Source organism: Lagenorhynchus albirostris, chromosome 19 (genome assembly GCF_949774975.1).
Source record: "Lagenorhynchus albirostris chromosome 19, mLagAlb1.1, whole genome shotgun sequence".
NCBI lineage: Eukaryota > Metazoa > Chordata > Mammalia > Artiodactyla > Delphinidae > Lagenorhynchus > Lagenorhynchus albirostris.
Genome location: NC_083113.1, coordinates 38,707,862 through 38,724,079, shown reverse-complemented (window position 1 = coordinate 38,724,079; position 16,218 = coordinate 38,707,862). Strand labels below are relative to the sequence as shown.

Sequence of the window (16,218 nt, the reverse complement as noted above, 5' to 3'; positions counted from 1 at the left end):
AGGTCAGTAGATCAACCCAGAGGAAGTGTTTGCAGCTAATGTATCCTGGCAGGTCTATCAAAATGTGGTCATGCTCAAAATCTCGTGCTCTACAGGGCATTTCAAGGGCCTTTCAGAGCAGAGGCAAATGATAGAAAATGCCTGTCTTCAAAACCTCCCATACTAAGCCCACTTTCTTCATGCTTTGTGGAACAGAACTGCAGGCATCAACCATATATTTGCACAAACCTTGAAGAGGTAAGGCCCTGCCTCCTAAAGAACATTTTGGAGGATAGGTGTTCTTGCCATTTTGAGGCAAAGTGCACATCGGGATTTTACTCTGTAGAATAATACAAGGCATGCCCGTTATAGAGAGATAGTACAGAGGGAGAAAATAGCATGTATTTAGGACAGGGGCCAATATGGTGCTATTCCTGGCTCTTGTCACTTGTGACCTTGGGCCAGTTGCTTAACTCTCCTGAATTTCATATCATATGTAGCAATGATGGAACAATGCATACAGCATGGAGTTGCTGTGAGTAATCTAGAGAAAAAAAAAGTTTAAAGCAATCGACACAGTTGGCATCACACAACTTCAGTTCATCTGCTTTCTCTTCACCATCTTGCAATTAAACTACTGTACTCTGACATCTTAAAGATCTTCATATGATCATATATTGTACACAATGTACTGCAGCTGATTTACTGAAACTGTACTGGCAGGGTCTGTAGGAGTCAGGAACACAGCAATGTATTGATTTGACTGTAAATTAATGGTTACCAAAACCAAATGGATCCTCAACAATCTAGCAACATTGCTTTGTTTATCTTCCCCTTATCTTACTGCTTTCTCATTCTCCATAACTATATTAAAACTTTTCCACTATCCTCAAAGGTCTAGTGTCTCCTTCTCCATCCCACTCTCCCTTCACCTTAAACATATGACCCAAAAGATGCCCTGAAAAATGTCTCTTAGTATCTGCACTTTTTTGGCAGCAAATATAAATATACTAAGAATTATTTACTGAACACAGTTTTTCTAAAAACAAATTTCAAGGGCGTACCACAGCTTCTGCAATGGAGTAGATGTTCAAGACATATATGCTAAGTGAATGAACAATGGTACATATATACAATGGAATATTACTCAGCCATAAAAAGGAATGAAATGGGGTCATTTATAGAGATGTGGATGGACCTAGAGTCTGTCATACAAAGTGAAGCAAGCCAGAAAGAGGAAAACAAATATCATATATTAACGCATATATGTGGAATCTAGAGAAATGGTATAGATGAACCTAATTGTAGGGCAGGAATAGAGATGTAGACGTAGAAAACAGACATGTGGACACAGGAGGGGAAGGGGAGGTGGGACAAATAGGGAGATTAAGTTTTATATAAATGCACTACCATGTGTAAAATAGATAGCTAGTGGGAACCTGCTGTATAGCACAGGGAGCTCAGCTCGGTGCTCGGTGATGACCTATATGGGGGGAGAGGGGGAGGGAGGTCGAAGAGGGAGGGGATATATAAGTATACATATAGCTGATTCACTTCATTGTACAGCAGAAACTAACACAAAATTGTAAAGCAATTTTACTCCAATTAAAAACAAAAATTTCAGGAGATTGCCTCAAGATGGCAGAGTAGAAGGACGTGCACTCACTCCCTGTTGTGAGAGCACCGGAATCACAGCTAACTGCTGAACAGTATTCAATAGGAAGACACTGGAACTCACCAAAAAATATACCCCACATCCAAAGACAAAGGAGAAGCTTCAGTGAGATGGTAACAGGATGCAATCACAATAAAATCAAATCCCACATCTGCTGGGTGGGTGACTCACAAACTGGAGAACACTTATACCACAGAAGTCCACCCACTGGAGTGAAGGTTCTGAGCCCCACATCAGGCTTCCCAATCTGGGGTTCCAGCAACGGGAGGAGGAATTCCTACAGAATCAGACTTTGAAGGCTAGTGGGATTTGATTGCAGGAATTCAACAGTACTGGGGAAAACAGAAACTCCCCTACTGAAGTGCACACAGAAAGTAGTGTGCACATCAGGACCCAGGGGGAAGAAGCAGTGAGCCCATAGGAGACTGAACCAGACGTACCTGCTAGTGTTGGAGGGTCTCCTTCAGAGGTGGGGGGTGGCTGGAGTCCCCCCATTAGCCCCACCAAAGAGCCTGTAGGTGTCAGTGCTGGGTCACCTCAAGCCAAACAACCAACAGGGAGGGAACTCAGCCCCACCCATCACCAGACAAGTGGATTAAACTTTTACTGAGCTCTGCCCACCAGAGCAACACCCAGCACTAGCCACCACCAGACCCACCCATCAGGTACCTGGCACAAGCATCTTAGATAGCCTCATCCACCAGAGGGCATACAGCAGAAGCAAGAAGAACTACAATCCCACAGCCTGTGGAATGAAAACCACATTCACAGAAAGATAGACAAAATGAAAAGGCAGAGGGCTGTGTACCAGATGAAGGAACAAGATAAAACCCCAGAAAAACAACTAAATGAAGTGGAGATAGTCAACCTTCCAGAAAAAGAATAATGATAGTGAAGATGATCCAGGACCAAGGAAAAAGAATGGAGGCAAAGATCAAGAAGATTCAAGAAATGTTTAACAAAGACCTAGAAGAATTAAAGAACAAAGACCTAGAAGAATTAAAGAACAAACAAATAGAGAAGAACAATAAAATAACTGAAATGAAAACTACAATAGAAGGAATCAATAGCAGAATAACTGAAGCAGAAGAACACATAAGTGACCTGGAAGACAGAATGATGGAATTCACTGCCACAGAACAGAATGAAGAAAAAAGAATGAAAAGAAATGAAGACAGACTAAGAGACCTCTGGGACAACATTAAATGCACCAACATTCGCATTATAGGAGTCCCAGAAGGAGAAGAGAGAGAGAAAGGACCCAAGAAAATATTTGGAAATATTATAGTTTAAAACTTCCCTAACACAGGAAAAGAAATAGCCACCCATGTCCAGGAAGCTCAGAGAGTCCCAGGCAAGATGAACCCAAGTAGAAACACGCTGAGACACATAGTAATCAAACTGACAAAAATTAAGGACAAAGAAAATTTATTAAAAGCAACAAGGGAAAAACGACAAATAACATACAAGGGAACTCCCATAAGGTTAACAGCTGACTTCTCAGCAGAAACTCTACAAGCCAGAAGGAAGTGGCACAATATATTTAAAGTGATGAAAGGGAAGAACCTACAACCAAGATTACTCTACCCGGCAAGGATCTCATTCAGATTCAATGGAGAAATCAAAAGCTTTATGTACAAGCAAAAGCTAAGAGAATTCAGCAGCACCAAATCTGCTCTACAGCAAATGCTAAAGGAACTTCTCTATGTGGGAAACACAAGAGAAGAAAAGGATCTACAAAAACAAACCGAAAGCAATTAAGAAAATGGTAGTAGGAACATACATGTTGATCATTACCTTAAATGTGAATGGATTAAATGCTCCAACCAAAAGACATAGTCTCACTGAATGGATACAAAATCAAGACCCATATATATATGCTGTCTACAGGAGACCCACTTCAGACCTAGGGACACATACAGACTGAAAGTGAGGGGATGGAAAACGATATTCCATGCAAATGCAAATCAAAAAGAAAGCTGGAGTAGCAATACTCATATCAGATAAAATAGCATTAAAATAAAGAATGTTACAAGAGACAAGGAAGGACACTACATAATGATCAAGGGATCAATCCAAGAAGAAGAAATAATTATAAATATGCACCCAAAATAGGAGCACCTCAATACATAAGGCAAATGCTAACAGCTATAAAGGAGGAAATTGACAATAACACAATAATATTGGGGGACTTAACACTTCACACACACCAGTGGACAGATCATACAGACAGAAAATTAATGAGGAAACACAAGCTTTAAATGACACAATAGACCAGATAGATTTAATTGATATTTATAGGACATTCCATCCGAAAATAGCACATTACACTTTCTTCTCAAGTGCACACGGCACATTCTTCAGGGTAGATCACATCTTGGGTCACAAATCAAGCCTCGGTAAATTTAAGAAAATTGAAATCATACCAAGCATCTCTTCCAACCACATGCTATGAGATTAGAAATAAATTACAGGGAAGAAAATGTAAAAAACAAAAACACATGAAGGCTAAAAAAATACATTACTAAGTAACCAAGAGATAACTGAAGAAATCAAAGAGGAAATCAAAAAATACCTAAAGACAAATGACAACAAAAACACGATGATCCAAAACCTATGGGATGCAGCAAAAGCGGTTCTGAGAAGGAACTTTATAGCAATACAGTCTACCTCAAGAAACAAGAAATATCTCAAATAAACAATCTAACCTTACACCTAAAGGAACTAGAGAAAGAAGAACAAACAAAACCCAAAGTTAGTAGAAGGAAAGAAATCATAAAGATCAGAGCAGAAATAAATGAAATAGAAACAGAAAAGCAATAGCAAAGATCAATAAAACTAAAAGATGGTTCTTTGAGAAGATAAACAAAATTGATAAACTTTAGCCAGACTCGCAAGAAAGAGAGGGAGAGCACTCAAATACATAAAATTAGAAATGAAAAAACAGAAGTTACAACAGACACCACAGAAATACAAAGCATCCTAAGAGACTACTACAAGCAACTCTAGCCAATAAAGTGGACAACCTGGAAGAAATGGACAGTTCTTAGAAAGGTGTAACCTTCCAAGACTGAACCAGGAAGAAATAGAGAATATGAACAGACCAATCACAAGTAATGAAATTGAAACTGTGGTTAAAAATCTTCCAACAATCAAAAGTCCAGGACCAGATGGCTTCACAGGGAATTCTATGAAACATTTAGAGAAGAGCTAACACCCATCCTTCTCAAACTCTTCCAAAAAATTGTAGGGGAAGGAACAGTCTCAAACTCATTCTACAAGGCCACTAGCACCCTGATACCAAAACCAGGCAAACATACTACAGAAAAAGAAAATTACAGACCAATATCACTGATGACTATAGATGCAAGAATCCTCAACAACATACTAGCAAACAGAATCCAGCAACACATTAAAAGGATCATACACCATGGTTAAGTGGGATTTATCCCAGGGATGCAAGGATTCTTCAATATATGCAAACTAATCAATGTGATACAACATATTAACAAATTGAAGGATAAAAACCATATGATAATCTCAATAGATTCAGAAAAAGCTTTTGAGAAAATTCAGCACCCATTTATGATAAAAACTCTCCAGAAAGTGGGCCTAGAGGAAACCTACCGCAACCTAATAAAGGCTATATACGACAAACCCACAGCAAGCATCATTCTCAACGGTGACAAACTGAAAGCGTTTCCTCTAAGATTAGGAACAAGACAAGGATGTCCACGGCAGTCAGAGAAGAAAAAGAAATAAAGGGAATACAAGGTGGAAAAGAAGAAGTAAAACCGTCAGTGTTTGCGGATGACGTGATACTATACATAGATAATCCTAAAGATGCCACCAGAAAACTACTAGAGCTTATCAATGAATTTGGTAAAGTTGCAGGATACAAAACTAATATACAGAAATCTCTTGCATTCCTATATACTAATGATGAATAATCTGAAAGAGAAATTAAGGAAACACTCCCATTCACCATTGCAACAAAAAGAATAAAATATCTAGGAATAAACTTACCTAAGGAGGTAAAAGACATATACTCAGAAAACTATAAGACATTGATGAAACAAATCAAATATGACACAAACAGATCGAGAGATATACCATGTTCTTGGATTGGATGAATTAATATTGTGAAAATGGCTATACTACCCAAAGCAATCTACAGATTCAATGCAATCCCTATCAAATTATCAGGGGCAGTTCTTACAGAACTAGAACAAAAAATCTTAAAGTTTATATGGAGACACAAGAGACCCCTAGTAGCAAAGCAATCTTGAGGGAAAAAAATGGAGCTGGATGAATTAGATCCCCGGACTTCAGACTCTAGTACAAAGCTACAGTAATCAAGACAATATTGTACTGGAAGAAAAACAGAAATATAGATCAGTGGAACAGGATAGAAAGCCCAGAGATAAACCCATGTACCTATGGTCAACTAATCTATGGCAAAGGAGGCAAGGATATACAATGGAGAAAAGACTGTCTCTTCAGTAAGTGGTGCTGGGGAAACTGGTCAGCTACATGTAAAAGAATGAAATTAGAACACTCCCTTACACCATACACAAAAATAAACTCAAAATGTATTGAAGACCTAAATGTAAGACCAGACACTACCAAACTCTTCGAGGAAAACATAGAAAGAATACTCTTTGACATAAATCACAGCAATATCTTTTTTATCCACCTCCTAGAGTAATGGAAATAAAAACAAAAATAAACAAATGGGATCTAATGAAACTCTAAACCTTTTGCACAGCAAAGGAGACTATAAACAAAGCAAAAAAGACAACCCTCAGAATGGGAGAAAATATTTGCAAACGAATCAACGGACAAAGGATTAATCTCCAAAATATATAAACAGCACATGCAGCTCAATATTAAAAAAACAAACCAATCAAAAAATGGGCAGAAGACCTAGATAGGCATTTCTCCAAAGAAGACATACAGATGGCCAGGAGGCACATGAAAAGATGCTCAACAACACTAATTATTAGAGAAATGCAAATGAACACTACAATGAGGTATCACCTCACCCCCGTTAGAATGGGCATCATCAGAAAATCTACAAACCACAAATGCTGGAGAGGGTGTGGAGAAAAGGTAACCCTCCTACACTGTTGGTGGGAATATAAATTGATACAGCTACTCTGGAGAACATTATGGAAGGTTTTTAAAAAACTAAAAATAGAATTGTCATATGACCCAGCAATCCCACGACTGGGCATATACACAGAGAAAACCATAATTCAAAAAGACACATGCACCCCAATGTTCATTGCAGCACTATTTTCAATAACCAGGTCATGGAAGCAACCTAAATGCCCATCAAAAGACAAATGGTTAAAGAAGATGTGCTACATATATAAAATGAAATATTACTCAGCCATAAAAGGGACGAAATTGGTCATTTGCAGAGACGTGGATGTACCTAGAGACTGTCCTACAGAGTGAACTAAGTCAGAAAGAGAAAAACACATATCGTATATTAATGCATATATGTGGAATCTAGAAAAATGGTACAGATGAACCAGTTTTCAAGGCAGAAATAGAGACAGTGATGTAGAGAACAAAAGTATGGACAGAAATGGGGGAAAGTGGGGTGCGGCTTGGTGGTGGTGGGATGAATGGGGAGGTTGGAATTGGCATACATACATTATAATACGTATAAAATAGATAACTAATAAGAGCCTGCTCTATAAAAATATTAATTAAAAAAGTAATTCATGAGCTCCAAATTTAAAAAAATAAATATAATAAAATTAGTATTTAAAAGAAGTTTCACATATAATAAGCTAGATGGATTGAAACAACAGGAAGTTTTAAATTTGTATTGAGAATAACACCTCCTTATAATCTGTCTGTTCTTTACACAATATGGGGTATTTTAGTTCTATGATAATTCCTAAGTATTCTGTGATGTAGGCAGGTCAGAGATTTTGATCTCAGGTAAATGACAGTTCAGAGACCATAGATAACTTTTCAGAGAGAATTAATCAGCTGGGATTAAGGTCTTCCTTTCCCAATTAATTTTTTTTTCTGTATACTACATGGTATTACATATGCCTATCTTGAAGAACAATGCCTATACTCAGAAAGCCCAGAGCTGTCCAATACTGAATGCTTATGTAATATTTATAGATAGCAAAGATCTGGTCCATGTATACTGTGTTCTGGGTTTGTTCAGTCTAACAGGTATGCCAGTAGTACTCACCTTTCATTGTTCAAGGTTCAGTGATTTGGAAATGACTTCTCTTAAAGCAGGTATCATCATACTGTCCTGGATACTCTATCATTTGGGTATACTGCTGTTAGGCCCACAACTAGTAGACTTTAAATGTCTGGGACTGAAGGCCTATTCACGTAGACTTTGGATAATATTTCCTAGATAGTAACTGTTATCTCATTCTCTTCTGTATGGTACTTTCTTTGTTTATAGTTATGGGCTTTCCTAAATTGGAAAGATTCCATAAAAAGAGTGCTTAGTTTGTTTTCACTGGTTTTAATGTCAACCACATTCCTCTCTAGTACTTGTATTTTCATAACATCAGGGGAAATTAAAATGTGATCTTTTTACACAAGAAAATATTGTTGCATTTGGCAGCAGCAATATTATATGAAAAGGTGAGATTTAGAGAGCCTGCAACTTTTTGCTCTGTGGCCTTAAGATGAGTCTTATAATCTCTGTCTGTGAAGTATGACTAGTAATTACCTATCTCACCTGATTATTGTGGGTGTGTAAGAAGGCAGTGTATATGAAAGTGATGAAGATAGTTATGTTATGCTCATTACTATCTTAAAGTTACTAATTCCTACTGAGTATATTTCTCTATTCTTCTATCTCCAGCTAGTTATTTGTATGCAAAAATGAATGTTTTATTCCTAAGAATAAAAAGATCTTAAAAGTACCTGAAAGTCTAGAAAATTGAGCCAGAAATAATTTAAGAAATGGAGACTTTTTAATCAATACCTTCAACTTTTACAAGACACACACACATACACACACACTCACCATTGTAATTTTGTCACATTCTTCTCTTTAATTTGGTTTGTATTCCTAAGTGTGCAGTGTGAAATCTGAAGAAGGTTTGATCATGCTAACTACAGAATTGTACAAACACAGTGCCATTCAGATGAAAGAAAGAAGGGGACAGAAAAGAGAAATAGCATTATTTAGATCTGTTCTGTGCCATTTAGTAATTCAAAGAAAGCCAAAAGAAATCTGTACCATAGGCATTTCCCTGTTACTTTAGAAGTAGAGACTGTGGAAGCTTATCAAGCTTAAGTAAGCAGACAAAGAGCACGCAGCTATTAAATTGTGGTTTCAGAATTCAAAGTAACTCACATCAGACTGAATTCCAACCTTTTTATTTGCATGATGCATGATAAATCCTACTAACATTTTCTAATTTATTTAGCTTTTACCCACAGGCAGAGGCATTATCGAGTGTTAAATATGAAATGTACACAGTAATCCTTCTCCAGCTACTCCCCTTTGTTTTATGTCCTCCACAGGTCTCCAATTTCTTGCTTCCCTTTCTTTGAAAGCCCACTTATCTTGGCTTTCTTGATTAAAAGCCATTAACTTTTCTCTTGGTGATAATCTGAGCTGCAATTTGGTGGTACCTCCACTCCTGCCTGTGACCCATAGGATCTCCATATCCCTACTGGCCATTCTGACCACTTACTGACCATTGGGCCTCAGTAAGGAAAATCAGCCTAATTTCACCATGTAGTCATCTTTTGATTGTAGAAATCAGTGAACATATCAGACTTTTTTCCAGAACAAAGAGTTATTGTGGCAACTAAGTCCTTTATACTGAGTTGTAGATGGCTCCCTCTTGAGGGTTAACATCTGCTTTTTAAAAAAGGCTTTTTAAACAAGGTTCTACTGTATAGCACAGGGAACCATATTTAATATCCTGTAATAAGCCATAATGGAAAAGAATATGAAAAAGAAAATATATATGAATATGTATGTGTGTATATGTATGTGTGTGTATATATATATGAATCATATATGTATGTGTGTGTGTTTATGTATATCTGAATCACTTTTCCATATACCAGAAACTAACACAACATTGTAAATCAACTCTACTTAAAAAAAAAAAAAAAAGCATTTTAAATCCTTGCCTGGGACATTGGGTTATCTTTACAACCATTTTATACTATTAGATTTCTATTTTAATGTTGGATGGACTGGATAGTCACTACGGATTCTTATCGTTTGCAAGCTAGAGAGGCCTTATAGGTGTAACCCATTATTTCCCAGTCCACATTAGCCAGCAGGAGGCTCGACTGACTTTATTACAACTACACTTCAGATGGAAGGAGTAAAGACAATGAAAGGAAAAGGAAAGTACAATAAGCTGATTAACAGTGTATGTCTCTGCAGAGGGGGCTAAAGAAGAATCAGTTATGGGGACAGATTTTCATGACTGGCCCAAATTTAGGAAATAATCACCAGTCCTACCTCTCATTAGACAAATAAAACTACAGAAACTCAAATGCCTTCTTAAATCACATAACATTGCTGGAAGGGGCGACTCCTTCCTCCCCCTTCCCTCCGCCTTTTTTCTTTTCCGTTCCCCTCCCCCTCTCTTCCCCGTCCCCGATGACCAGATCCTGAGGAGGCAGCTGCAGTGGCAAATACTGAGTTCTCGGTGAAGGTTTTTCATTTCTCCCATCCCCTTGCCTTCCCACCCCATCCATTAATATTATTCTTTTGAAGATTCTTCATTGTCATGCTGCCAAAGTGAAGAATGAGATTGCAGAAGGCAGTACTTCTCATTTCAGTGCTTCTTCTGGCGGAGGAGGAAGCCGGGGTGCACCTCAGCACTATCTCAAGACTGCTGGCAACAGTGAGTTCCTGGGGAAATCCCCAGGGCAAAAACGTGCAGAAATGGATTCCTGCAGGAAACACTAGGCGAGGTGACAACTCCGTAGCAAACAACTATGCAAATGAAAGAGAACAACATGATGCAATCTTCAGGAAAGTAAGAGGCATACTAAGTAAGCTTACTCCTGAGAAGTTTGACAAGCTTTGCCTTGAGCTCCTCATTGTGGGTGTAGAGTCTAAACTCATCCTTAAAGGGATCATACTGCTGATTGGGGACAAAGCCCTAGAAGAGCCAAAGTATAGCTCACTGTATGCTCAGCTATGTCTGCGATTGGCAGAAGATGAACCAAACTTCGATGGCCCAGCAGCAGAGGTTCAACCAGGACAGAAGCAAAGCACAACATGCAGACACCTCTGAATTTCCAAATTACAAGATGAATTTGAAAACCGAACCAGAAATGTTGATATCTATGATAAGTGTGAAAATCCCCTCCTCCCTGAGGAGGAGGAACAGAGAGCCATTGCTAAGATCAAGATGTTGGGGAACATCAGATTCGTTGGAGAACTTGGAAAGCTTGATCTTATTTATGAATGTATCCTTCTAAAACACTTTTGGAAAAAAAGAAGAGACTCCAACTCAAAGATATGGAAGAGGATTTGGAGTGCCTCTGTCAGATAATGAGGACAGTGGGACCTAGATTAGACCAAGAAAGAGCCAAGTCCTTAATGGATCAGTACTTTGCCCAAATGTGCTCCTTGATGTTAAGTAAGGAATTGCTGGTGAGGATTTGTTTCCTGCTGCAGCATACCATAGAGTTGAAAGAACACCATTGGGTTCCTCGCAAGGCTTTTCTTGACAATGGACCAAAGATGATCAATCAAATCCATCAAGATGTGGTAAAAGATCTAGGAGTGTTTATTCCTGCTCCTATGGCTCAAGGGATGAGAAGTGACTTCTTTCTGGAGGAACCGTTCATGCCACCCAGGATGACAATGGATAGGGACCCACTTGGAGGACTTGCTGATATGTTTGGACAAATGCCAGGTAGCAGAATTGGTACTGGTCCAGGAGTTATCCAGGATAGATTTTCACCCACTATGGGGCGTCATTGTTCAAATCAACTCTTCAGTGGCCATGGGGGACACATCATACCTCCCACGCAATCACAGTTTGGGGAGATGGGAGGCAAGTTTATGAAAAGCCAGGGGCTAAGCCAGCTCTACCATAACCAGAGTCAGGGAGTTTTATCCCAGCTGCAAGGACACTTGAAGGATATGCCACCTCAGTCTTCTAAGAAAGGACAGCTTAATGCAGATGAGATTAGCCTGAGGCCTGCTCAGTCTTTCCTAATGAATAAAAATCAAGTGCCAAAGCTTCAGCCCCAGATAACTATGATTCCTTCTAGTGTACAACCACCACACACTCAAACACCACCTCTGGGACAGACACCTCAGCTTGGTCTCAAAACTAATCCACCACTTATTCAGGAAAAGCCTGCCAAGACCAGTATAAAGCCACCACCATCAAAGGAAGAACTGCTTAAACTAACCAAAACTGTTGTAACCAAGTATCTGAATAGTGGAAATGCAAACGAAGCTGTCAATGGTGTAAGAGAGAGAGATGAGGGCTTCTAAACACTTTCTCCCTGAGATATTAAGCAAAGTAATCATCCTGTCACTAGATAGAAGTGATGAAGATAAAGAAAAAGCAAGTTCTTTGATCAGTTTACTCAAACAGGAAGGGATGGCGACAAGTGACAACTTCATGCAGTCTTTCCTGAGTGCATTGGACCAGTGCCCCAAACTGGAGATTGATATCCCCTTGGTGAAATCATATTTAGCACAGTTTGAAGCCCATGCTATCATTTGGGAGCTGGTGAGCATTTCAGAACTAGCTCAACCACTGGAAAGTGGCACCCATTTTCCTCTCTTCTTAGTTTGTCTTCAGCAATTAGCTAAATTATAAGATTGAGAGTGGTTAACAGAGCTTTTCCAACAAAGCAAGGTTAATATGCAGAAAATGCTCCCAGAAATTGATCAGAATAAGGACCACATGTTGGAGATCTTGGGAGGAAACGGACTGAGTTTCTTATTCCCACTCCTCAAATTGGAGAAGGCACTGTTAAAGCAAATAAAGTTGGATCATCTCCTCAAACCATATATAAGTGGATTAAAGATAACATCTCTCCCAAACTTCATGTAGGTAAAGGATTTGTGAACATCTTAGTGACTAGCTTCTTACAGTACATTTCTAGTGAAGTAAACTCACCCAGTGATGAAAGAGATTCTTCCTCTGCTCCTTCCAAAGAACAGAGCAGGAAAAACAACTGCTTCTTTCCTTCAAGCCAGTAATGCAGAAATTCCTTCATGATCACATTGATCTACAAGTCAGTGCCCTCTGTGCTCTTCAGGTGCACTGCTACAATAGCAACTTCCCAAAAGGCATGTTACTTTGCTTTTTTGTTCTCTTCTATGACATGGAAATTATTGAAGAAGGTTTCTTGGCTTGGAAAGAAGATATAACCCAAGAGTTCCCAGGGAAAGGCAAGGCTTTGTTCCAGGTGAAACAGTGACTAACCTGGCTAGAAACTGCTGAAGAAGAAGAATCAGAGGAAGAAGCTGATTAAAAGAATCAGCCAAAGCCTTAAATTGTGCAAAACATACCATTACTATGACGTAACTGCATTTGACCTAACCACTGCGAAAATTCATTCTGCTGTAATGTTTGCACAATATTTAAAGCAGAAGCGTGTCAGTTAGGATTTCCTTCTGCATAAGTTTTTTTGCAGTGTAATGTCTTAATCATAGTCTACCATCAAATATTTTAGGAGTGTCTTTAATGTTTAGATAGTATATTAGCAGCATGCAATAATTACATAATAAGTTCTCAAGCAGAGGCAGTCTATTGCAGGGACCTTCTTTGCTGCCAGTTATCATAGATTGTTTTAAGTTAGAAAACTGAATAGCAACACTGAATACTGTAGAAATGCACTTTGCTTAGTAATACTTGGGTTGTTGCAATATTTACTTATCCATTTGGTTGTTACAGAAAAATTCTTAACTGTAATTGATGATTGCTGCCATAATAGTATATTGCCAGTATTTCTACCTCTAGTAATGGGTTTTATGTGCTAGATTTTTTTTTTTTTTTTGTCTGTGTTGGGTCTTCATTGCTGCGCGCGGGCTTTCTCTAGTTGCGGCGAGCGGGGACTACTCTTTGTTGTGGTGCGTGGGCCTCTCATTGCAGTGGCTTCTCTCATTGTGGAGCACGGGCTCTAGGCGCGTGGGCTTCAGTAGTTGTGGCACGCGGGCTCAGTAGTTGTGGCTCACGGGCTCTAGAGCACAGGCTCAGTAGTTGTGGCACACAAGCTTAGTTGCTCTGCGGCATGTGGGATCTTCCCAGACCAGGGCTCGAACCCGTGTCCCCTGCATTGGCAGGCGGATTCTCAACCACTTGCGCCACCAGGGAAGCCCTATGTGCTAGATTTTAATATCCTTGAGCCTGAGCAAGTGCACAAGTCTTTTTAAAAGAAACATGGTTTACTTGCACAAAACTGATACATTTTGAGAGATTGTAAGTGCCCTTGAAGTGGTCTTTGTGAGTGTGAAACTAATGGTGAGAATTTGAATTGGTCCCTTGTATTATAGAATTGAAATTAAGTCTACTTAATTTATCAAGTCATGTTCATGCCCTGATTTTATATACTTGTATCTATCAATAAACATTGTGATACTTGAAGAAAAAAACATTGATGGAAAGGGAAATACTAAACTCTAGAAGTTATGGTTTACAGATGAGCAATATTACCACCTAGACACATTCACCAAGCAGTCTCATGTGGGCCTTAATTAAAGCTTAATTCTGCATTTCTTCTAGTAATTATATGTGCAGCCTGCTGTTAAATGAAGAATACTCTTTATTTTCCTGGACCTCTTAAGAATATTGCAATCCAAGTTTGGGACTACAAATTAATACTAAGAGGTTTAATTACTAGAGCATATGCTATGACATTTATATGAAATAATAGACTAAGCATAACAAAATTTTTAAAAGTAGCACTATCATATGCCAGACACCCTCCTCAATCTACTGTCTGCCTTAGTCCTCACAAAATTAGATTTAGTCATACTGCTATGACTGTTACCAAAAGCCAGACCCTATATAGAACTTATGATGTATTAGCCATTGTTCTAAGTACAGACACACACACACACACACACACACACACACACACACACAAACATGCATGAATGTATGAAGTTGTTTAATTCTTGTAATCACTCTATGAGATAGGCATTTTTATCCCTGTTATATAGATGAGGAAATAAAGGGTCAGAGGCACTAAATAATGATTATTCAATAGGTATTAATTAAATGTCTCCTCTTGTTGGATATTATGTAAGCACAGGGGATATAAGGATTAATATGAAAGAAGTGTTCCTGGAGCCTTCAGTCTAGTGAGGAATACAGATTTTAAACTGATAGCACCAAGAGTTATTACTCATTAGCATAGAATTTCTATAATGAAGAATTTTATAAGAGAGTATATGATATAGAGGTAAAATCTGATCTCCAGAAAGGGAAGCTTTTCTCTAAGCCATAATAGCAGATTAGAACAGCTTCCCAGGGAAAGGCGGAGGGAGGAGAGTGAAGACAGCAAGGGTTTGAACTGCACTGTCCAATGAAGGACATGAAAAACGGCTAGTGTAAATTTAGGTGTGCTGTAAGTCCAGTATACACAAAAACTTCTACATGTTATTACAAAAATAAAAAGAAAGTAAAATACCTTGTTCATACCTCCATTTTTATATAGACTACTTCTCAAATGTTAATGTTTTATATATATTGGGTTAAATAAAAAATTACTATCAAAATTAACTTCACCTGTCTAATTTACATTTTTAGTGTGGCTACTAGAAAATTTGTAGTTACACATCAGACTTGCTTTGTGGTTCATACTATGTATCTATTGGGCAGGATGACATAGGGTTTCAGACCAAAACAAATGCCAGAAGCTTGGAGGACTCATTGGTGAGAAGCAGACCTGTGAGGCTGCAGTAGGTTAACTATGATGTGGCAAAAGCTGAGGCTGGAGATAGAGGCAGGTTAAGGGCACACACCTAGGACTTTGGTGTCAGACACTAGGGTATTCTTGCTTCTTCATTCAACCAACAGCCAGGGTTCTCATCACTCTGAAAGCTCTGGGATACACAGATCCATGTTCCTGGAGTTTACATTCTTCAAATGAGCTGCTCAGAAAGAATGTACCAAAAACTGAAAATGAGAAAAATGATTCATCTCTGCCAATTCCCTGAATGAGCAAGATTTTTGGCCCAGGATGTGGCACTGGGAAAATAATATAGTTTACTTTCTTACTGGTTACCCTACCCTCTCTCTTCTTTTTACTACCCTTCCTCTGTGGTTAACCATGTTCTCTTTTTTCCTGTTTTTCTTTTTTTTTTTTCCTAGTGGCAATCTCCCATTAAGAAGATCCCTGGGGGTCCACTCTCATACCTCTTGTGCTAAACCCTACCACTTTCTGAAGGAGCTAATCCTATCTCGGTGCAATATATATATTGTTCTAGGGCTTATTACATTCTTCTTTGAGTTTTAGTTGTATTCCACCCCCCCCCCCCGATAAAGCAAGGTAATTTACTGAAGCAGAAGTGATACTAAATGACTGTTACAGTTACTGCCGTAACTAACTGAATA

The 16,218-nt window shown here is 38.6% G+C and overlaps 1 protein-coding gene and 1 pseudogene across 1 annotated transcript; both read left to right on the top strand.

Moving 5' to 3' along the window:
* The first annotated feature begins 481 nt into the window (after nucleotides 1-481).
* LOC132509161 (eukaryotic translation initiation factor 4 gamma 2-like) lies at nucleotides 482-12,471 on the top strand. The gene is given in 5 exon segments (XM_060129799.1): nucleotides 482-514; nucleotides 10,398-10,556; nucleotides 10,558-11,104; nucleotides 11,107-12,119; nucleotides 12,121-12,471. Coding segments are annotated over 5 exon segments (2,103 nt in total).
* A 45-nt stretch (nucleotides 12,472-12,516) lies between these two features.
* On the top strand, nucleotides 12,517-13,483 carry LOC132509371 (eukaryotic translation initiation factor 4 gamma 2-like; annotated as a pseudogene).
* The last annotated feature ends 2,735 nt before the right edge of the window (nucleotides 13,484-16,218 follow it).